This window comes from Ochotona curzoniae, unplaced genomic scaffold, assembly GCF_017591425.1.
Source record: "Ochotona curzoniae isolate NIBS_2020 unplaced genomic scaffold, NIBS_Ocur_1.0 scaffold_3223, whole genome shotgun sequence".
Classification (NCBI taxonomy): Eukaryota; Metazoa; Chordata; class Mammalia; order Lagomorpha; family Ochotonidae; genus Ochotona; species Ochotona curzoniae.
This window is the reverse complement of record NW_024467108.1, coordinates 1397422-1421916: the sequence shown is the minus strand read 5'-3', so window position 1 is coordinate 1421916 and position 24495 is coordinate 1397422. Positions and strand designations below refer to the sequence as shown.

Here is a 24495-nt window from a genome sequence, read left to right as displayed (position 1 = left end):
CGGGACCTTGGACAAGGCCACATCTGCCCTCTATTATACATGTAAGAAACCTGGAATTGAGAATGAATTGCTTGTTCATTGGTATTTCCTTCTGTTACTTTAAAATCCGTAAATATTACAATCATACTCTTTTTCTTGCTACCACAGTTTTTGCATTGTGCAGTGCCTGGGGCAGACTAAATTTGCTATCAACATCCTTTTATTGGAATGCATCGGATATTGCTATTTGTATGAACAGCACATTAGTATGGAACTTGATGAGATTTGTGCTGTATTAATGCTATGTATTTGCTGTGACCCTAGGAAACCAATGGTTAGTATATTTAAATGAAAAATTGTAAAAATAAACAGAGGGAAATGAAATACAAAATAATGTGTTGCCATGGCTTTCAGATAAAAGAACAAGTGACTGGTTAAAAAGAGAATGTAGATAATTATCTAATAAATGGTTTGAATTTGACACATGTTGGTTTATATAGAATTGTGCATAAAAATTTCTAAAAAAGGACTTGTTTAAGTTTTTTCTTAATGTGTTATTGTCATGTCAACAAGGGATCTTAAGTATTTGAATCTATTCATAGCTTACTTTAAGAAGTATAATTGAGGGCCACACATAGTAGCCCAGTGGCTAAAGTATTCACCTTGCATGTGTTGGGATCCCATATGAGTGCTGATTGCAATCTGGGTGGTCCTGCTTCCCTTCCAGCTTCCTGCTTGTGGCCTGGGAAAAGAGACAAGGATGGCCCAAAGCCTTGGGACCCTGCACCTGTGTGTGCCGGAGACCCAGAAGAGGCTCCTGGTTCCTGGCTTTGGATCAGGTCAGCTCTGGCCGTTGCAGCCACTTGGGAAGTGAATCATCAGATGGAAGATCTTCCTCCATGTCTCTCCTCCTTTCTGTATGTCTAACTTTCCAATACAAATAAAATAAATATATTTTTAAAAGAAGTATATTGGATATTTCTGGAGAAAAATGCATCCTTATAGATTATCTGCATAGGACTAAAGCAGAAGGGTGTCTTTCACTGACCACTTTATCTTCCTAGTATAGCTTAACCCTTGCATTCTCCTTCCTATTGCTCAGTCATGGAGTAAATTGTTGATAATCCCATCATCTCTTACTGTACACTAGGGAAGCTGCATGACTGGCCTTCAACTTATACTGCCTCTACTCCCTCCTCATGATCTTCCTCAAGCTCTGAATCCATCTTAATGAATTACATGTTCCTGAGTGGCACTTGTGTAGCGTGACATACCCATGACTCACTGAATTTCAGGATTATTTCTGTGCCATCTCAGCAGTGGCATCTTCACAAGGCTCTAGGACTAGAATATCTGAGATAAGCTACAGTGACAGAGACCCTTGGGTTTCCTTCCTATGTCTGTGATTGTGGGAGTAATACTAATACATAGCATGAAGCAGTTGACATCAATTTTGATAGTTCTTGTAGAAATTTGCGTAAGAGGATTCTGGATTTTTCTGTTATAATATCGTCATTATTTTCTGGGTATATGTGTCGCCTATTAGGAATCCAGCCAAGTTTTTATGCATGATGAATTCAACAGTGTTACTACATATGACAACAATGATTTTAATATACTGTCCCTCAGCTCTGAAACAACATCATGCAACAGGGTTAACTCCATCCATGTATGCATGTGACAGCACTGAGGTAATGGAGATCAAAGGACTACACAGGAAACACTAGGACATTCCTTGTTGTTTGTGTGTCACATTAGACTCTACTTTAGTTCTTATTTGCATCAGGTGACCAGCCCACCTTCTACTTAGGTGTCTTAACTTTCTCAAAGTAATGTCAGGGACTTAGATTCTCTGTGTTTGAGCTCTGATCTTCTATGGATCCAAGATTGAGTTCCTATGTACTGGTCTCTTTCTTTCCCACATCTTCATTTAGCTTGTCTGTCACTCCTCTGAATCAACTTCTTATAAGATTATTTTTTCATTCAAATTTTCATTTTAGTATATTAGCCCCAGTTCATCTTTAATTTTTTAAATACACTTACAGCTTTTGAATGCGCTCACTCATTTATTCCATCATTTCTGATTTGTCTATCTTCTCAATTAATTTGTGCTTCCCATAAATAGTATACCTTATGCATAATGATAAAACTGCTCAAGCTTGTGGTATATATGATGTTAATATGTCCACCGTTTATGCCAAGACATCCATGTTGGTTCAAATGTCAGTTTACCTATTGCTGTTAAGATGCTTTTAAAATATGTTCTCAACATCTAAACTATAATCTTAATATGTGTTATAGATGCAATTGTTCTCTAAAATGTGATTGGAAGTCACATATTAAAAGAAGGAACACACTAGAAGGAAGTAGGAATTTGGCAGCAAACCAACTTTAAACTCAACATGAGACTTTCTGTGGACCCCTAACATACGATAGATTTCAGAATGTCAGTCCCAGAAAGTGCATCAAAAAGTTCCTTAATCTCGCTCACTCTATTGCTCTTTGTCTCTGCATCTTCCCCAATTCTCTCCCTCCACCCACTCACAGGAGGGCTCATAAATGCAGATATGCAAGCATATACTATCTACTGTTTCTGTTTGGAGAATCTTACTAATACACAATGCAAAATAGCGATGAACTAATTTTGATGAGTTAATAGAAAGTTCACTGGACCATGCTTTTGTTTTTCCAAGTATAATATTTCTAGAATGCAGAGGAGGCCTGATAGGAATCCAAGCATATGCTTCACTCTGAAACAGAACCTGAGTGCTGAGCACAAACTGGCCACAGAAAGAATGTCTTCATCTCCTCTCTCCTCCATAAAGTGTGAAACTGGAAGCTGGATGTCTGCAGCACCCAGATTTATTTATCTCTCTACTGCCTTGACCGCCTCTGATTTCTTTTCCTTTGAGTCTGGACCCTGATTACTCACCACGTTTGCTACCCCAGCCTCCTGTGTGGTTGTATGGTATCCATAGGAAGTTCAAGATTCTCTTTACAGCTAAGAATATCAGCTTTTATGCTGTTGCTAAAAAACACACTCACTCCCTAGGGAAACTGGATTTGAGTTGCAGAAAAATTACCCTATGTTCAGCTCTCTGCTTGGAATTGGAAGGGAGGCAGCAGTGGGAAAAGGTTAGTCCAGAGAGATTAAAAGCATAGGCAGCCAGAATTTGTCAGTCCAGCTCTCCCTAAAATACGCTCCCCGCAAGCTCTAACGCGTGCATTGTTCATCTAAGGCTGTTGACCTCATTTTAAGAGTGTCGTTGGAAATGTGGTAAGGTTAGAAAAAACCCGAGTCAGACCTCATAAAGTGATTCAGTCAGTAGGTGCAGAAAAGGATTAATGCCCTTTGTTCTCGAAGGAAAAACCTGGTGTTCTGAAACACATGATGGAATATTACAAAGCAGGAAGCAGCAGGTATCTGAGTCTCATTCTAGTAGGACACATGCACAGCACAGACTGGGAGAAAAACTTCAAACATCAGCCAAGTTCTCAGGTTGGTGGGGCTTTGCTCTGCCAGCAGCATTTCTCTGAAGTAGAGACGGAGGGTAGCACCTTGCACTTCCCAGCATTGGGAAAGCACCTCAGTGCTTGCCACTGTCGTTTGGATTACAGATGTTGAGCATAATGTACTTTAAATAATTCTTTGATGGCCTAAGAGAAAGAATCTCTAAGAAGGCTTAGAGAAAGAATGCAGTGTCTAGCAAGTTCAGTCTCAGTGCAAGCAGCTTTACTCGTTGGACTGAATCACCTGGTGAAACCGTGGTTCCAGTTATACCTATGGTACACAGGGATGTTGTGTAGAGTCTCTGTCATGCTCTCTATCATCACACAAATAATAATTCAGATGTGTGAGTGATCACGCATTCATCATCATTACACTACAAAGCAGAATATGGTAAGCACTGTGCAGCAGCTCCAGGCTCCTTCAGTCTCAAGCTTTCATTTTAGGTTGGAGCATGATCCTTGGAAATGGATCTGTAGCTTTGCTCAAGGACAGCTCCAACTTCTTTAATATGCATTTGAAAGGGTTCTAACTGTGTGAGCTGTGCCTCATACTCTGCCACCTTACTCTTTCCTCTTGCCACACCAAACCGTTTATTTTTCCATGAAAGTCACCTACACTTTGCTCAATTTGCAATGTTCCCTCCCACTACCACTTTTCTAATTTTTCTGCTGAATTATATGCCTTTTAAAGATAGAATGAAAAATTGCTTGACCTGTCTCAGGATGAAAAAGTGACAACCTGTTTTTTCACTCCTCAAATCTTGAAGTCATCATAGCTGGCTGGAGTGAAGCTGATTTCCAGAAATCTAATTCAAGTCTACCCTATAAGTGTCAGTGACTCAAGCATCTGAGTGAAAACTACTGCCTCCCGGGGTCTACATGAGCAGGAAGCTGGAGTCAGGAACTGGATTTGGAAACTGAACCTAAGGCACTTCCATGTGGGATGAGGCTGTCTTGACCACTGTGATAAACATGGATTCCTTTTTTTTTTCTTCTACTAAGTCCCTAAGTCCTAGGAATGATATTTGGTTTGCTGCTTAAGATGACATTTGGAATGCCAAAATCCCGTATCCGAGTGCCGGGGTTTGAATCTTGGCTCTGATTCTAAAACCTGCTTTCTGCTCATTCAGATCCCGGGAGGCAGAGCATGATAACTGAAGTGGTTGGGTCCCTGCTATCCTGTAGGAGACCAGGACTGAAACCCCACTCCCAACTTTACCTTGGCAAATGTCTGCTGCTTTTCATAGACATTTGAGGAACGAGACAATGGATGGGATCTCTTTCTCCTTCTCACTTTTTTCTTCCCTCTCTCCCTGTCCTTTGGGATAAAGAAAAAGTAAATTTTAGAAGACATAGCCAAGATAGGACCCAGGACAACTGAATTATCGTTTTCCTTTATTCCATTATCATCATCATTATTATTATTGTTGCTATTGCGTTTTGCTAATTTATTTCCTGATTTCAGTAACTTGTTACGTGTCATTATACTTTCTTACTTATTTTTTCCTGTCCCCGTGGTCAAAGAGATTGTCAAAAAAAAAAAAAAGAGCCTTATTCAATTCTGATGATTCAGAACTTTAAATAGCCACAAATTAAATCTGTCTTACTGAGTGAATAACAAATATAGGAAAACCTTTATTGGTGTTTCCACATTATAATGATCTACTCATATGCTAGGGTCTATAATTATTACCGTATAACTGTATGTGTCACCAAAGAACATACAGGTGAATACATTTGTCTCTCTGCTTGCCAGTTTTTCTGTACAGACTTTTAACAACACACTTACTATATCATATCAATTGTTTTTATATTTATGAATTCTGTATGTGAGCATTTATTCCAACAGGAATGTTTAAAGGGTAAGCTCATATATATTTCATACTTTGTTCCAGAAACTTAGTACTGGACTTGAGAAAAGTTGCTATTTTCAAAATATGTGTGAAGGGCCTGATGCAGTAGCATACAGGCTAAAATCTTTGCCTTGCATGCGCTGGGATCCCATATGGGCTCCAGTTCATGCCCTGGTGGCCCCACTTTCCATCAAGCTCCCTGCTTGTGGCCAGGGAAAGCAGTCGAGGATGACCAAAAACCTTGGATTCTGCACCTACACGGGGGACCCAGAAGAGGCTCTAGGCTCCCAGCTTTAGATTGGTTCAGCTCTGGCCATTGTGACCACTTGGGAAGTGAATCATCAGATGGAAGACCTTTCTCTCTGTGTCTCTTCCTCTCTGTGTATCTGACTGTACCATAAAAATAAAATAAATATTTTTTTTTTAAAAAAGAAAATACATGTGAAATAAATGAGTAAATAAAAAATGAAAATGAAAACAATTTCCAACAAGACTGAAGATTTTCCCAGACACCCACCTGTTTTCTTTGTGTCATAGTTTGTCATTTTTTCAGGGACCAAAAGGTCATTATTTATTGTTTCATTGTTTATTTATTTATTTTATTATTCCATGATACAATTCCATAGGCTCTGGGATTTCCTTTCCTTTCCCCCTCCCCAAACCTCTAGCACCCTAATGATTTTCCCCATATCATTATAATAGTATAGTTCTTCACAATCAATTGTAAGTCCATCATTCCATTATTCAAGTGTATCCTTCCACTGTAGGTATTGACAATGGCAGAGAATCCAGTGTCCTATTGTCAACATACATTCAACAGTTTCATTGGGAGTCCATCTTTGATTTGTACGTAGAGATGCATGGTATCTTCATATCTGTGTCTCTACTACACAGTTGCAATACATTCCCATAAAACAAAATCAGCAACAGAGATAAAAGTGAAAAATTTATAACATGAAGTTAAGTAACATGCTACTGAATGATCAATGTGTCACTGAAGAAAAAAAAATCAAAGACCTTGAGGCAAATGATGCTATTGTGACCTATGAGTCAGTGAGGAAATTAATAGAAAAAAGCCTGTAGCAAAACAGTATTGAAAGAGCTTTTGATCATGTATTTTGCTTGAAGCTTGTCTCGTATTGGAAAACATCTAACATTTGTCCTTTGGGGATTTACTTATTTCATTGAGCATAGTGGTCTGTGGTTGGGATCATTATGTTGCAAATGGCAGAATTTTACTCTTTTTAATGGCTGAGTAAGAATCTGATAGATAGATATAGTATTGTTTCTTTATCCACCCTCTTTGGACAGGCGTCTGAGTTGTTTCCATGTCTTTGCTGTTGTAGATTGTGCTGCTATGAATATAAGACTGCAGATCCTTTTTAATATGCAGATTTCATTTCCATTGGATATATTCCCAGAAGTGGTATAGCAAGGTCATACAAGTCAATTTTCAGTTGTCTTAGCACTCTCCATACTGACTTCCATAGTGGTTGTACTAGTCCACACTCCGAGCCGCAGTGAAGGAGGGACCTTTCTTCCAACATCATCAGGTGTTAGTAGAGTTCTGAGTGTAGGCCAATCTCACTGGGTTTATGTGGAACCTCAATGTGGTTTTCATTTATATTTCCCTGACAGAGAGCCTGAGCATTTTTTCATATGTCTATTAGCCATTTGAATTTGTCCTTTAGAAAAAAATATCTGTTCATCTCCTTTACCAATTTCTTCGCAGGGTTTTTTGTTTTACTGTAACTGAGTTTTGGAGCACTTTATACATTCTAAATATTAGTCCCCTATCAGTTCTACACTGTGAAAAGATTTTCTCCCATTCTATTGGTTGCTTCTTCACTTTGTTGATTGTCTTTGCTGTACAGAAGCTTTTTAGTTTGATGTAGCCCCATTTGTTTATTTTGGCTTTAACTGTGCTTTTGGTGACTTTTCTGAGAAGTCTTTCCCCATTCTAATATTTTAGAGAGAGCTTCCTACTTTCCTTTACTAGTTTAATGGTTCCTTTAATAGTTTGATGGTGTAGATTTAGGTCCTCGATCCATTTAAAGCTGATTTTTATAAAAAGTGATGTGTGGGTCTTGCTTCTCACATCTGAAGCTGCTCTCCAATTATCCCGACAGCGTTTGTTGAAAAGACCAGATGTTCTCCCCAGATTGTTTTCAGTTCTCTTGTCACAGATTAATTGGCTGCTCATATGTAGGCTTCTTCCTAGGTTTTCTATTAGGTTTTTTTTTTTTTAAGATTTAATTAATTGCTGGAAAGTCAGGTATATATACAGAGAGGAGGAGAGAGAGAGAGGAAGATCTTCCACGCGCTGATTCATTCCCCACCTGCAGGAGCTGAACTGGTATGAAGCCAGGAGCCAGGAAAAATCTTCTAAATCTCCCACATGGGTGCAGAATCACAAAATTTTGGACTGTACTCCACTGGTTTTCCAGGCCACAAACAGGGAGTTGGATAGGAAGTTGGGCAACTGGTATTAGAACCCGTGTCCATATGAGATCCTGGCTCATATGAGGGGAGGACTTTAGCTACTAGGGTACTGTGCTGGTTTCTTTTTGAGTTATCAGCACAGGCCAGTTTCATGACATCTGCGTGGAAGCAGAATGAGTGTGACAAGAGGATCTTGCCAGGGCAATAGTTCAGTCGCTTCAGGAGGAAAGGCAGAGGGAAGAGGGACACTGTGGCTCGAGCCACAATGGCCAGTCCCATCCTGACAATGATACTATTTGTGAGGATAGCTGCATAGCGCAAGGGGTTAGAGATGGCCACAAAGCGATCAAAGGACATGGCCAGGAGCACTGAAGACTCCACTACAGAGAAGAAGTGCAGGAAGAACATCTGAACCAAGCAAGCGTGGAAGGCAATGAGTCGATGGTCAAACCAGAGCACTGCCAGTGTGATGGGCAGTGTGGACAAGGTGAGGCCCACATCGGTGAGGGCCAGCATGCACAGGAAGTAGTACATGGGCTGGTGTAGGCTTGGAGTCCTCCTCACAGCGAGGAAGATGAGGATATTTCCAGTGAGGGCCATTGTGTACATGGAGGAGAAGGGGATGGAGATCCAGCCATGAAGAGCCTCCATCCCTGGGATGCCACTCATGAGGAAAGCAGGTGGCTGGAAGAAGGAGCTGTTGAGCAAGGATTGGGACAGGAGCATCCTGGAAGGCAGCTAGAAGGTCCAGTTTTGTTATTTCTTCAACCTGAATAGACTGATAAAAAATCCAGGATGATGGTAAAGTTAATCTAGTTAAACCCAAAGTTTTGGTCCTTTAGAGCCATGTCAATGATAAATAATCTTAAGTATCTTTCCAAGGTTTACTCCTCTTGAGGTTATTACTTCTATTTCTGATAAAAATTCTTTGCTCCCTGCCAGAAAATTGTAGCTGAAGTTCAGTAAATCTTCAGTATCTACTTTTAATGCAAAGTTTATCATGTGCACTCTTACATACTCCCTTTGGAAATTGTTTATTTCTCCAAGATAGCTCTGTATTAACTTTTCATGTGTGCTGAATTTCATGAAGTGTGCTTAAGCATCTTTTTCTTATTTTGATGTAAACAGAATCCATCCATTTTGGACAAATCCATGTGTTGCCTTGCAGTTTGGCCTGTGTGGTAACTAGACAATTAGTGGAATGGCTCAAAGATTATATTCCTGGTGCTTGAATCTATGTTGTTCTGATTCCAAATTAATTACACATTCCTGAATTCTGTTCTTCAGAGGAAGTCAACTATTTGAGAAGATATGTGAAGTACCAAGTACCACAAGTGTTATTTTTGATATTATTGTGTTTCCAAACACTTTATGATTTTTAAAATCTTTCATCATAGTAAGAGTCTTCAAAAATGTATGGGTAATGTATGTAATGAAAATTGGTGAATACGTTTAAATTTTTGCACAAACTAGCTTGTATTTAGTTCCATGGACTTATTGACGTATTTTAGTATATTGTGTATTGATTGGTCCATCAGTTAGCTTTATGTTTCGATCTTGATAAAACTGCTACTCCCACCCTAGGGATGATATAATTGAGCTTTAAAGACTTGTTTATGTTATTCCTCTCCTTAATTGTCTTCAATACAAGCTCGCTCTGATAGAACACTTGTGATATACTCTTTATACTCTATTGATCTAGTCCTTACATTGCTCCACAGAATCATTGCTCAATATTCTTTAGCCTTAGTGATGATGTTTGAGCTTTTTAAATAGGCCTAGTTGCTTCCTAACTAAGGGCTTTGTGCTCTGTTAGTTTTCTTCTTGTTGCTTTTCACATGGCTGCCTCTTTGTTCTCTTGGGCTTTAAGCTTCCTGTTCTCAGAATGACCCTCACTAAATAGGTGTCCTGAGTCACACAACCTCAGGTCACTTCTATTTCATTTTCTTTGCACAAATCACCACATTTAAAAATTTTATGATAGCTTATTTCCTTGATATTTTTCTATCTTTCCTGTCACTATAAAATTCTTGAATAGAGCTACAATATTGTCTTGCTTGCTAACATGTAACTCTTGCATTATGAAGTGCCTGAAACAGAATACACTTGCAGTCCACATTTGCCTTATTGAATGAATACATAAGGATTAAGTGGTCAAGTCTATAAAATCATAAAGAAAAGCAAACTAAAACATAACCTGTCTTACTCCTGGCCTCCAGGTAATAGAACAAGTGACTGATTTGGAAGGGAAGGGGAAATGAGATCTTATTTCAGGTAAAAAAAAAAAAACATTGAATAACTGGGATGAGTTTTCCAGCTTGATTTTTAGGAAATTATACACAAAACTTCCAAATATGTTGTGGTTAAACCTCTTAACTCTAAATTTTTACCATGTAAATAAGAAATCCTGTGTGGGTCTATCCATACCCTGCTTTAACAAGTCTAATGGGGATGTTTTGTGACAAATAGGTCTTTGCAGCCTTGCCGTTTGATGATATGCACAGGGGTAAGACTGATGAATGTCTTTAATTGATCCATTTTTATCTGCCTAATATAAATTAACCTCTATACTATTATTCCCATCATTCAGTCCTAGAGTAAGTTGTTGATAATCTCCACATTTGATGTCATAGTTGGGAAGCTGCATGAATAGCATTCTTGTACTCAATTTATACCAACACTTCCCCTCTCCCTGCTATCCTTCTGAGTTTCTCAACCATCTTAATGCGTTACATGCTTCTAAGTTACCACACTTAACGTAGCATATGATTAACATGACATACTCTTGCCCCACTGAATTTCAAGATTATTTCTGTGCCATCTCAGCAGTGGCGTCTTCACAAGGCTCTAGGACTAGAATATCTGAGAAAGCTATAGTGGCAGAGACCTTGGGTTTCCTTCCCGTGTCTGTAATTGTGGGAGTAAAACTAATACTTAGCATGAAGCAGTTGACATTAGTTTTGATAGTTCTTGTAGAGATTTGCATAAGAGGATTCTGGATTTTTCTGTTAAAATATCATCATGATTTTCTGGGTATATGTGTCGCCTATTAGGAATGTGACCTAGATTATGTGCACAATGAATTCAACAGTGTTACCGTGCACTGCAACAGTAACTCTAATATACTGTCCTTCAGCTCTGAAACAACACTGTGCAATGAATGTAACTCTATCCACATATGCATAACAACACTGAGGTAGATGGAGATCAAAGGACTGCACAGGAAACATGGTAGAACAAGTCTCTCTTGCTTCAGTTTGTCACAGTAGACTACATTGTTTGTCCTACATCTTTTCAGGTGCCAAGCTTACTTATCCTTCATGGTCCTGGATTTTCTCATTTGTAAAATCAGGACCTTGAACTAGATTCTCTGCATTTTGAGCTGTGCAAAGCTCTGATTTGAAGATTTTATTTCTATGCGCAATTTTCTCTTCCTTCCTTATGTGTTCGCTTGGCTCAGTTTTCACCTGTTCTGAATCTCCTTCCCATAAGATTTTCTTGTCTTTAACTTTTCGTTTTTGTACATCAACTTGAATCACACTTTTCTTTACCTACAGTCTAGCTATATAATCACTCAAAACACTGTTCACTCATTAATTCAATAATTTCTGACATCTTAGTATAAATAAAAAAATCTACTCAAGCATGTGATATTCCATGTTAATTTGCCATATTCATTTGGTTCAGTTAGGGTATCCAGGTTTGGTCAAATGTCTACATACAAATTGTTGTCAAAGTTTTTTTTTGAATATGATAATGAGATTTAAACGAGTAGCATTTTAAAGAGGCAATAATAATATAATCTCCCCAAGTCTGCTTTAAATCGATAAGGAAAGATAAGAACGCATAGCTAACAAGCATGTTGTACATTGCACATCTCTGTGACCGTGACCTACATGCATTTAATTGGAACTCTAACGTGAGCATTGTGTCTGATTTATGTCATTTTTTCTTTTCTAACACAATTGAGAGAACACTATATCTCATGGCGATGGCAGTAGGTTAAAAAACACACAGATACACTGGCCAACTGTCCAGAAATTTCTCTGTATGATTTTTAAGGTCTTTTCAGAAAGTATTTCATAATACTAGCCCAAGTACTTACAGAATAGCATTTTTTTTGGGGGGGGGTTTCCTTTCACAAATACATTTATGCCACGAAAATGTAATTTCCTCTTCATGGAAACATACTCCTGTCATTTTCTACCTGTTTCCCTGGTAAATTTGTTCAGGGTTTGTTTCACTCGCTTTTGCATTTTTTTCTGATATGATTTTGCTATTAAAGACTACACATTTGCTTTATCCATCCTTATGTAAAAAACTAAATTATCTTTGCCTTTTTAAAATGGTGTTTTCTTGTAACAGTCACGTGAAAACACTTTGTTTATTAAAAGGTTTTTAACATAAAGGGAACAGAATTCAAGTAGTTCCTCCCTCAGTCCCTCTCCTTCCTTCCTTTGTTGTTCTTCCTATAATTTTTGCAATAAACAAACCTTAATTAAATTCGTAATCACAAGTCTAAAGCACCACTGAGCACAATACTCACAAGTAAAACAAAGATGGAAAAATCATTGTTACTCTGAGTGCAGACAAGGGCTGAGAGCAATACTCAAACCATATGATGTTGTATTTTTATACAGGTTTTTTTGTATTGTATTACTAAAGCACTTAAGGCCTGTAGAACAAAGGCAAATGATACTTTCAAAATAAAAAGAAGCAAAGATATCACCTATTCTCTGGAGATTATCTCACGGTCATTTGAAACCGTTACTCCCACTGATTACACCCCAGATGGAGCTGTGTCTTTACTGAGTCAGAGTTCTTGAAGATGGAGAATAGACACATTCCTGGGCACATGCAGGCATAAGGAATGGCAACTTCCTTAAGCAACTGGTTAGAGATTTCGGTCCTGAGGAGTTACTGGATTGTACAATGTTGCAAAGTCACTGATGGAATGTGCAGGTGGGAAGACTTGTTCATTTTTAAAGAATGCTTATATCTTTGTTATTTGCTTAGTTTTATTATTTAAAAATATTTCCCTAGTTCCATTTCATATGCAGATATCATATGCATATACAGGTATAATATTTTTTCTTTAGGAAACAGAGATAGTAATACCACAAAGTGAAAAATTTATGATAATGAGCGTAACAAATGGTTGTCATTCACAAAGTGTAATTAAGGGCCCAGATCTTTGTATCACCTCATAATTTTAGTTTTTACACAATCGCTGTTTATCTCAAAGACATTACCCAACCCATTTCCTCTCCTTTCAGCAGGTCGAAGTTGTTCATAACTTCACACAAAATTAAGGGCTTCAAGAAGTTCTCATTTAAGTTTCTGCTGACTTCACCTCTCACCTAATCTATTTTCATTCCCACATTCAAACTCAGCCGAGGAGGCCGTTATAAGGAACGCACTGTTACTATGTCAGTATCTTTCTAACCACTTTGCTGTCTACTATCACTTACAGTAAAAAAAAAAAAAAAAAAAAAGACTTTTGAACTATAGCTCTTCTTTTTTTAAAATTTTGAGGTGTTTGCAGATTCTCATGTGGTTATGTACATTTTACCCAGGCTGTTGGAGGTACAGTAAAAAGGATATCAACATAGTAACATACTTTGCAGTATACACAGTGGGTTCATAGCCTCTTTCATTCTCAAGAGTAAAGAGTTGGATACGTTTTCTCTGATACCAAAAATGAAATTGAGATGTCTGTCTTCTCCACTTGTCTTCAATAAAGTATTGGAGGTTTGGAAATTTCAGCGAGAGCAATTATATAAGAAGACAACTTCATGAGAAAGAAAGAAGTAAAATTGTCTTTTTCTTATAGGTGACATTATTTAAAATACAGAAAACTGCAAAGATGCTACCAAAAACTAACAAATAAATAAATGTTACAATATTTACAAAGCAGCAGTTGATTCTTTCTGTATTGACAGTGAACTATCTGGAAAATAAAGACAATCCCACTTATAACGTCGTTAGTAGACAAAAGGAAACAGATTGAATTAAGAAGGTGAAAGAATTTTACTACAATAGCTACAACACATTGATTACAAAAAGTGAAACAGAAGAATTAAATGGAAAAACATTGTAGACATCGAAGAATTAATATTATTAAAATGTTTGTATTATCCAGATAAATGCAGACTCAATAGAATCCTTGTAAAAATTTCAAAGATATTTTTAAACTGAAATAGAAAAAATCAGCTTGAAATTTTTATGGCAACAAAAAAGATCCTGATTAGCCAAAGTAACTGAATCACATACAACTAAGAGAACAGTAGTCAAACAGCATGGTCGTGACATGAAAACTGCCAGATAGACAAATGGAGTCGAATAAAAAATTCAGAAGTCAATTCATGCACTTATTTTCAACTGATAGTTGATGAAGACTAAGATGGCATGATGGGAGAATGAGTCTCAAAAACCAGAAATTCACAATAGGAATGAAACTGGGCCCTTGTCTCACCTTCTGTGCAGAAATTACTCAAAGTGGATTGGAATATTTATTTAAGTGTTGAAATTGTGAAACTATTCAAGAAAAACAAAGGAGAAAAAAATTTTTTATTGCAAAGTCAGATATATAGAGAGGAGGAGAGACAGAGAGGAAGATCTTCCGTCTGATAATTCACTCCCCAAGCTGCCGCAATGGCTGGAGCTGAGCCAATCTGAAGCCAGGAGCCTGGAGCCTCTTCCACGTCTCCCACAAGGGTGCAGGGTCCCAAGGTTTTGGGCCAACCTCGACTGCTTTCCCAGGCCACAAGCTGGGTGGGAAGCAGGGCTGCCAGGATTGGAACCAGCATCCATATGGGATCCTAATGTGTGCAAGGCAAGGAGTTTACTCACACGTAGTTAAAATAATTATATAAATATATAAAGAGAACAAGTGTTGGCAAGAAAGAGACTTTGTAAACTGTTTGTGGGAATATAAACTGGTGTAGTCTTTGCAGGTAGGAATACAATGTTGAATAAAATGACCATTGGGTAAGCTCACTGCTTACGATACCTGCATGTAAGTCCAGCTGCTCCACTTTTGGTCACCAGTTAATGTTCTCTGGGGGTTAGCAGATGATGGTCTGATCACGTGGGTCTCTGCCACCTAAGAGTGAGCCGGTTGAACATTTAGAATGTAGTGGTTAAGCTGCCATGTGATACTCTGCCATCCCACAAAGGAGCACTGGTTCAAGTTCAAGTCTGGTCTATGCTGTTTCTGATGCGGTTCCCTTCCTATGTACTTAGAAAAGCAGTGGAGGATGGATCAAATACATGGGCTCCATGTGGGAGACACAGGTGGAGTTCATGTTTTGGCTTGAATGAACTCAGACCTTTGTAGCCATTTAGTGAGTGACCAAACAAATGGAAGATTCTTTCTCCCTTTCAAACAAACAAACAAGCAAACAAACAAATAATGATAAAAAACTGCACTTGCAAGTGCATTTCTAAGGAAGTGAAATCTGTGTCTTGAAGAAAATCTTCATGTCTATGTTTGTTGTCGCATTATTAGTAATGGCCAAGATATGGAATCAACCTCAGTTTTCATTAACAGATACATGGATGGTGAAAATGTGATGTATATGAGCTTAAGTTACACATACACACAAACACACACACATTATGCAGCCTCAAGAAAAAGATCTAGTTGTTTGTGACAATGTAGATGAATGTGGAGGCCATTATGTTGTGTAGCAATAAACAAGACGTTGAAAGACTGATGCTTCTTGATCATGTTATATTCAGGTGGAATCTAAAAAAGCCAAATGCATGGAAACAGAAAGTAGAAAGGTCATTGCCAGGATCATGAAGGGAGGTTAAAAGGGAGAGCTGTTTGAGATAGTTTTAGTTATGTGGAATGAATACAGTATATAGATGTCATGTAAAGCATAGTGACTAAGTAATTGTATTGTATTCTTTGAATTTGCGAAGAAAGTAGATCTTCAGTGTTTTCATCACACCCATGCAAAGTGGTAACTGTGTGAGGAGATGGATACCTTACTTAGTTTTATTGTAGTAATGATTTCTCGGTGTATACCAAGATCAAAACATCACTATGTACAATTATATGTAACTCAAGAAGACTAGACAAAGGCACTGTGGAAGAAAAACCCAATTAAGATTATTAAAAGGATTTAACTGGCAGAGTCGATACATGACATTTCTACCACTGCTGCTGGATCACTCCTGTTGCTCTTTTATGGTCATACCCACTTCTCTCCTTTTTCATGCCCTTTTGAAAATCTTGGAATAAAGATAATGTGTTCTTTATCAAAGTTTGTCACTTCAAGGATGTTATTTAAATGCAACCACTAAGTATATAATCTTTTGTGGGTTTTTTCCATTTGGCATAATCCTGTGGATATTTAGCCAGCTTATTTCATGTATAAATAGCTCACTCTTTAAAGTACCAAGTAATGCAACATGTACAAATAGACATTCTTTAAAACACTAAGTAGTGTTAGTTCATATGTATGTGCCTCAGTTTGGTTAAGCATTTACTCATTGAAAAACATCACAACTATTTCCAATTTTTTGGCTATTTAATGAATAAAGTTACCACAAACATTTGTCTACAGATTGCAGTGAATATAATTCTTCATTTCTCTGGAATAAATTCTCAGGAGTGGAAAGTGCTATGCGATAAGCTATGTGCTTGCTGTGTGTCTATGTGTAGAGACTTGCAAAATGCTTTTCTGAGTGGTTATATAATTTATGTTCTCATCAGCAATAGACAGTGATCCAATTTTCCCATATCCTTTAAGCATTTAATATTTCATCTTTAAAGGGCATTCTAATTGGTAAATAGTGTTATCTCACTGAGGTTTAACTTTCATTTCCTGTTGGCCCATAAATTTAAACATCTTTTCATTTGTTCATTTGCTTGCTGTACATCTTTTTCCATTGAATATCTCTTGTTGTTTTGCCTGTTTTCTAATTAGATTTTTTCCACTTGAATTTTCAGAGTTCTTCATGCATCATTTTACATTTCTATCAACAGTGCACAAGACATTTTTAAAAAGATTTATTTATTTTTATTAGAAAGTCAGATATGCAGAGTTGAGAAGAGATAGAGAGGAAGATCTTCCATGTGCTCATTCACTCCTCAAAGGCCACAATCGGTGGATCTGAGCTGATCCAAAACCAGGAGCCAGGAGCTTCTTCCTGGTTTCCCATGCTGGAGCAGGGTCCCAAAGCTTTGGGCTGTCCTCAACTGCTTTCCCAGGCCACAAACAGGGAGCTGGATGGGAAGCGGGGCTGCTGGGACACCAACCAGTACCCAAATGGGATCCTAGTGGATGAAAGATGAGGAATTTAGCCACTAGGATGCCATGCTGGGCCCATAAGACTTCTCTTTTCTGATAACTTGTATGCCCACCCTAGGTCACCCTAACCAAAATATTTGTTATTATTTAATCATTTCCTCCATGAAAGTGGAAGATTAATAAGTTGAGCCATTATGTTGGCCCCTATTAATATTTTTGAAGAATCAAGTCTAGTCAATTACTTTATTATTTTTCTGTTTATGATTTCATTGGTTAAATCTGGAGATATTTCCACCAATATCTGGAACCAGATGAGGATGTCTACTTTTACTGCTGCAGTTCTGAAAATTCTATCCAGAGCTATTAGGGAAGAAAAAGAAATTAAATGAATACAAATTGGGAAGGAGGAAGTCAAATTATCACTGTTTACAAATGACATGATTAGTAGACACATATTAATATTAATGTCTATTAATATATACATATACATGGGAATGAATCAACTCAATCAAGAAACTATTGAAACTCATAAGAGAGTTTGGCAAAGTCACAGGATATAAAATCAATGCAAATAAGTCAATGTACTTAGTATACACAATTCCATGGCTGAGGAAGAGCTTGTAAGATCTATTTCACAAGAGCAGCAAAATAACCTAAATGCCTTGTAAATAACCTACCCAAGCATGTGAGGGCTCTCTATGACTAAAATTGCAAAGCATTAAATAAAGGCATCTATCCTCCCTTATTACATGTTTTGCTTTTCTTTTTTAATAAGAGTTTTGAAATAATTTTTCCTCTTGAATGTGTACCTCGAAGCTGCCAATTTTCTTCTAAGTACTTACCAAATTTTATGTTTTATTTCCATTTTCATTCATTTTAAAGTGTTTATCTTTCTTTGCTATATATGGATTATTCAGGAATGTGTTGCCTTTTTTTTTCTGTGATTTCATTGGAATTAGTTGGAGCACTTCCTGAGTATCCTTTAAAGTGCTTTGAATTTTGCCTCTATCGATACTGAAAAGGGGTGAGCTTTTCATTAGTACTGAGTGGTGATGGGGATTTTCTCCACATGTCCTCATTACTGTTGGTGGTGGTAGCCGTCCTGGTCCTCAGTTCTGCTTTGATATCATCCCTCTGAGATTGGGACAGGCATCCCATCCACCGTTGCCCAGTGGGGCTTGGATTGCAGGCATCTGTATGATTGAATTGAAGCCATAGGGGAAAGAAATCCTCATGACTGGATGACAGTGATAAAAGTTTCTTTAGTATTTTCTCTGATGCTACCTTAAAGAGAGTGTTAGAATGCCTTACTCTTGTCTCATGAGTTTGGAAGTCAACAATATCTGTTGCACCTTGGTGGGCATGACTATTGGAGAGGGATCTCCATTTTTTCTTATAATGTTTTGCTAAACTGAACTGGATTCTTACAGTCTTCTTTTCAGAACGAATTTTCTCCAGTTCTTTGGCTGTAGAGGGTAGGCTTTTGATAGGGCTGTTACTATTTGTCTGTGTGTGCTTATGTGTCCAATGGCATTTCTCAGTTGTCAGTTGATATCAACTTTTTTTTTTTATCCAAGTTTGAGATATACAAAGTAAGAAAAAATCCTAGGAGCTCACCACAAAGTCATCCATCGGTTGCCAATGTCCATAGCTGCTTTTCTGTTTACGATTTATAATATTATTATGTTTTATGTACAATGTCCAGAGTACCTAGCCATTTTCAGTATAACCAAAAAGAAACAGAATGTCTGTTTCACTTGCCAAAATTGAAGTCATCTTTAAAATGTAATTCCTCTTTCAGCTCTAGTGCTGAATACAATTGCATCCAAGTGTACTTTTGCAAGGATATTTCTTATTCCAGACACTGCAATGGCTACAAATTCTGTACAGTCTCTGGCCAATTAGTCAAGCGTAACCTTGAAGAATCTCACCTCAGCCCTGTGTCATACACTCCCTCTCCAACACCTGAGGTTCCCATTTGGTGCTATGGTGTGAAAGCTTATTGATACTCAGTAAACGTAGAGGCATTGGCAACCTACCAGTACTGAGAATTAATGCTAAGGTGGGCAGTGGGGAGGAGGGTGGAAATTGTTACAAGCAACCCTGTCTTGCAAGATCCTGCAACAATTGCCTGGACAGATAGCTCTGTAATGGAGCTTTCATTTGCCCCAGCTTTTTCTTGCTTCAGTCCTGCTGTCCCTCACCCAGATCTGATCCCTAAGAGAGTAGCCACATTTAGGCTTTTTTCTCTGGGGTATTCAGGGCAGAAACAGCATATTATCTGGCAATAAACAAAAAGTCTTGCAGTGTCACAAATCATCTCACTACTTCATCCATCTGAATCCTCCCTTTGCTTTTCTATATTTCCCCCTCAATCCCAATCTGACCTCAGACAAAGCATCGTGTGTTCATCAGCTGTTCCTCCAAACCCACGGCAGAGCTGCTTTATGCTCTCTTGGTGTGGCTCCTCTCCTGGAGCACCGGAGGCTCTATATGAATACCTACTATAGTATTTGCTTCTGTTTTTTATCTGACACCTACTATAGTATTTGCTCCTGTTTGTTTTTGTATTTCTTTCATGTTTCAGGACCTGGAGCTTTATATAAGTGATTCACTGAAGGATATTGAGTAGATGCTGGTATGAACTTGGGCACTAGCTGGGGAGAATTGGTGGTGATTATTGTGGGAAAGAATCCCAAATATGTGATGCTGGTAATCTCTGGTCATAAATATGTATTGAGTGTAAATCTTTTCCTGTAAATCTTTTCCTAGGGAAAGCTATATCTTCAGAAGCAAATTTAGGATCTTCCCTTATCAATTCAGTTTTGGATGAATGGTGTGCTGCCCAGTTACGGGGACATGGATAAGTTGATGGGGAATGGGAGATGTCTGTCCATGGGACAACTTTAAGCTATGGCTTTCCAGGGGGAACTGGCTACCTAAACTGGTGCCCTCCACTGACAAGGCCAAAAAAATCATGGTTGGGAACGGAACAGTGTTTTTAACGCTCTGAGTCCCTCGAGACCATGTTTCACTGGGAAAGACACACTCACTACAGTGACCACTTGCCCGAGACTCCTGGTTTCAGAGTCCTCTCACGCGAGTGGCTGACTGGCACTCTCCCTGTGAACTGTGCAAACAACCCATAGGCTTCCTCCAGGAAGGCCTTCCAGATCAACAACAAGAAAGCAAATACTCTCCCAGGGCTTTGGTCCCTGTGAATGAGTAACAAGCATTGTGGCCAGAATCTCTCCTTTTGGTTTGCTACCTTACACACCCAATCCCATTTTCCTGGGACAACTTTGGAAATTAGCCTTTCTGTTGGCCTTGTTCCTTCCCTGCACAGACGGACATTTCAGTCCAGCTATTGGACTCCCTTTGTTTCCTCATATTTCTACCTTGGTTTTCATAAAGTGAGAGAAAACCAGAGAGTCAGTTCAAGTTTACTTCCTAAATTCCAAGCTCCTAGGCTCATGTGACCAAGAGAGAGCTGCAAGAAAACTTGTGTGGCTTTCTTGTTAAATATATCAGTGTACACTACTACTCTTTCGATATTCCTCTGAGACAGAGTTTTACCAACACTCTTTCAGAACAATAGTGATGAGTTTTTATTGCTTCCATACTATGTACTAAACATTATAGTAAACATCTCTTATGTATTACTATGCTTAATTCTCCCACAAACATTGAAGAGTAGACAGGATTGTTTTTCTGCTAAACAGATGACAGAAGCAAACTGTGTGGGGAGTAAACCGACTTAGTCATAGAATGTCAGCTTTTTATTTGAAAGCCGGAGTTATAGAGAGGAAGGAAGGAGAAGTAGAGAGAGTGTTGTTTTCCATCTACTGGTTCACTCTGCAAATGGCTGCAATAGCCAGGCTGAAGCCAGGAACTTCATCCAGGTCTTTCCTGTGGGTTCAGGAGCCTGAGTACTTGGATCATCTGCTGCTGCTTTCTTAGGTGCATTAGAAGGGAGGGAAATTGGAAGTGGAGTAGTCAGGACTTTAATCAGAGTCCACAAGGGGTGCTGGTGTCATGGGAAGTGGCTTAATCCCCTGTGCCACAATGGCAGCCTTGTTGCGTGTCCTCTCTTGCTCTTGGACAAGGCTTCATTTCAGATAGCCCATGAATGTCTCCAAATGTGGAAAAGCAAAAGCAAGAAAACAAACAAACCAAAAAACCTTGTCTTTGGAACTAGGTGAGTTTGATTTCTGGAAAGACTCATAAATGGAAGGAAGTGGGGATGGGAAATCAATTTAGGAAATGCCACATTGGAGTCGACGGCAAGTATGGCCACACAGAAGGGGGCCCCCTCTCTTTCTCATTTGGGTGCAGTTTTCAAGGAGAGCCCAGGGTGTAACCCTTTCACGCCCTTTGAAATTGTTTCTTGTTCCTAAGGCATTCAGAAACCACAGCATTTAGGGTGGGGAGGGATTTGCAGAGTGTCCACTTCCATCTCCGGGTTAGTTCAAAGAGATCGTCCACACGATGGCAGAGAGGAAATGCCGTTCCAGCACCTAGGTCCTGCCCTCAGCAGAGGCCCCAGGGCAGGCTAAGCTTGTGTTCTCCCCAGGTTCCCTTTGCATCTGCTCTAAGTGCACATATTGTGAATTATGAGAATGACATCTCTTCCAAAGCAGCTTAATGCAGGACCTTTGCTGAGTGAGATTGTATTGTCTACTTAAATATTTTCTGAGATGGTAGATTTTATGTTAAGGGCTCTTACTAAAAAAGGAAGTCAACACACTAGCAAAAGGGAGAGGGAATTTTAAAGATGATGGGTAAGTTTATTGCATGAATTGTTGTGATGGTTGTCTGGTGGGTAATTATAGCCAAACACCTCAAAGTATATTAACTATCTACATCTTTTTATATGCTAACAATGCCTCAAGAAAGCAATGTTTAGAAAAAACACCTCATGTCATTCCACAAGTTAGAATCTGTGAAAGCTGGGATAGATTGACTTGACTTTATCCCATATTTTTCCTTTCCGAAAAGATGTATAAACTGTGCCTATGACTGCACCATCATTGGAAGGACAGAACTCTGTATGATTCATGTGGAAAACCAGAAGTGCATAGGGTGGAATGATTTGTTTAAAATTATCTCCTGTATAAGGTTACCATTTCCAAGGTTTCAAACTATCAGCAAAGACAATGTAACAAAATATGAAACAGTAGATTCAGAAATCCTAAAGACTTGGCCTCTAGGGTGGACTCTCCCCATTACTGTTGAGTGACTTGAAAAAAACCACATTACCCTGTTGGGTCTCAGTTTTCTTGTCTGCAAAATGGTCACCTCAAATATTTCTTTTAAGATGATATAATTAAGATGTTATTATAGGAGAGGTGGCTAGTTAGCCTTCAACATATCATGGTTTTAGTATAACAGAGATATACAAGTGCCAAGATTTCTCAGCTTTGCTCCTTTCCCTTGGTCTAGGGGGAGCAGACGCTCTGGGTCTCCAGAGCTCACATCTGGCTTCACCTGTAGCAGTGACAGATTGTGATGAATTCTGTTTCCTTCCTCATAAGAGTGCCCTTTCTCTTTGCCTTCACGCTTTGATAAAGTACATACAGCAGCAGTTAAAGCCTCAGGATCAGCATTCAAACAAGAGTAAAAATGTTAGACCAATTCCACAGCAAACAATTTTAGTTGACAAGTCTCCGAGGAATTCTGTGAAGTTTCTGGCATGCTGCATAGAAGTGACCTTGGTGATAATTTTGGTTTGTATTTTTTCCTCTCTGTCTTCTTTACTCCTGTTTCTTGGAGGCATGTCACCCAAGTCCCACCTCAGGCTCTTCTTTGGGGGTACTCACACCAAGTTACCAGGCACTTCTTGTCCATGTTTAGATGATTCTCATGTTTATGCATTTTGGTAAAAATACAGTGGCTAAAAACCACCTGGGTTATAGTAATAGTCAAATTTGTTAACTTACTGTAATTGAGAAGATAATATTATGGGAATAGTTAAGTGCTTCAAGTGTAGCTAGTTCAGGGACTTGAGGTCAGTCATAGGATAGTTAGTTTTTGACAGGGATTTCTCTATAGGCTTATATTTAGGACATGCGTCTGACAGAGTAATATCAGAACAAGTTGTCCCTGGTCTTACATTTTTAGATACATGAGTTAGTTATTGATTTTCTTAAATGTGGGTAGTTCATGGGCTGTCCTGGCACAGTTCCTCTGTTTTGTGTTTTTGTATGTCCCTGTCTCTATGGTCTCTCTTTAAAATTTCCCTTCACAGCTTAGCTGCTCACAGGGAAGAACTTTTCTTTATTTCAATTTTTAGGTCTGTGTTAGTCAGATTTTCCAGGGAAACAGACCAATAAGAGACGGCAGGGAAGGGACTGATGGAGTCAGTGAGGGAGGAAGACTAAGTCATGTGAGTCCCAAGTCTGTAGGGGTTTGGTAGACTGGAAACTTGTAGGAGAGCAGTTTAAGCTACAGTTTAAACATTGCAGTTTAAACCCAAAGACGGTATCTTCTAACAGAAGTATTTTTTTACAGTTTTTTTTTTATTATTATTTTGCATTATGTGACACAGTGTCATAGGCTCTGGGATTCCCCCAACCCCTCTCTGTGCCCTCCCCCCATGGTGGATTCCTCCACCTTGTTGTAGTATTGCAGATCAAGTTAAGTCCAGATTCTTTCTTTGCAAACATATACCAAGCATAGAGTCCAGCATCTTATTGTCCAGATAAATTCAACAGTTTCTTGGGGAGACCAATTTCTGGTCTGAAGGTAGAGCTGGCAGAATATAATCCCGATCAATTGGAAGCCCCAGCACAACATCAACAATTTACAACATTATGGAATTAATTGACATGGTATTGAGTAACCAATATGTTAAAACCATGTAAGTTCTTAACCACCTCCTGTGACTACTTCATTGACATTTCGTTTTTTGTTTATACACAGAACTGGCTGCTATACACCTTAAAGTGGCTATAGGGTGCTATTCAGCTGTCTCGTGTCTATTTTCATTTTAGTATTTAGCAGTTTGTAGTGTTGAGGCATACTTTTGCTGAACTTGGCAGATTTTAGGATAGTCTAAACTGGCTTATAAATCTAATGAGGCATTTGTCAACAGTTGAGGTGCAGAACAGTTTTAGGAGGGGTGTGAAGAAAAATCTTCAATACCCTAGTGAGGAGTAACTAATCTTTGTGTTCTACCTAGTAGTTATATGTGGATCCACGGTGACTGTTTCCTGTCTGGTTCTACACTTTCCTTGTATTTCTCTGTCTATCTATTCTATTTTTTTTTTTTTTTTTTTTGAGGAGGAGGACTCCAGAGTGACCCTGATGGTCATTGCAAGAGAGGGTGGGGATCCAAAGTTGGAACTAATAAAGGCCAGAAAAGGCTCCTCTCCCTAGTCCCGAAGGAAGTTTACTGTTCTTATGTTTCTGCAGACCACTCAGGGCTCCTGGTTGTTGTTCTGATGACC

General features: G+C 38.7%; 1 protein-coding gene across 1 annotated transcript; it reads right to left on the bottom strand.

Moving 5' to 3' along the window:
* Positions 1-6006: 6006 nt before the first annotated feature.
* Positions 6007-8510, bottom strand: LOC121145295 (olfactory receptor 51I2-like). Its single transcript, XM_040964025.1, has 2 exons — positions 7910-8510; positions 6007-6116 (listed from the first exon to the last, which is right to left on the bottom strand). Exons 1-2 carry the CDS (start codon positions 8508-8510, stop codon positions 6007-6009), a joined length of 711 nt encoding a protein of 236 aa, XP_040819959.1.
* Positions 8511-24495: the final 15985 nt, after the last annotated feature.

What these genes read in the sequence shown, in the direction of transcription:
- LOC121145295 (XM_040964025.1), bottom strand. Translation starts at nt 8,510, where the DNA reads ATGCTCCTGTCCCAATCCTTGCTCAACAGCTCCTTCTTCCAGCCACCT. An exon ending in GGCCTGTGCTGATAACTCAA is followed by an intron (nt 6,117 to 7,909) that starts AAAGAAACCAGC and finishes TCTCTGCCATTG; the next exon opens with TCAATACCTACAGTGGAAGG.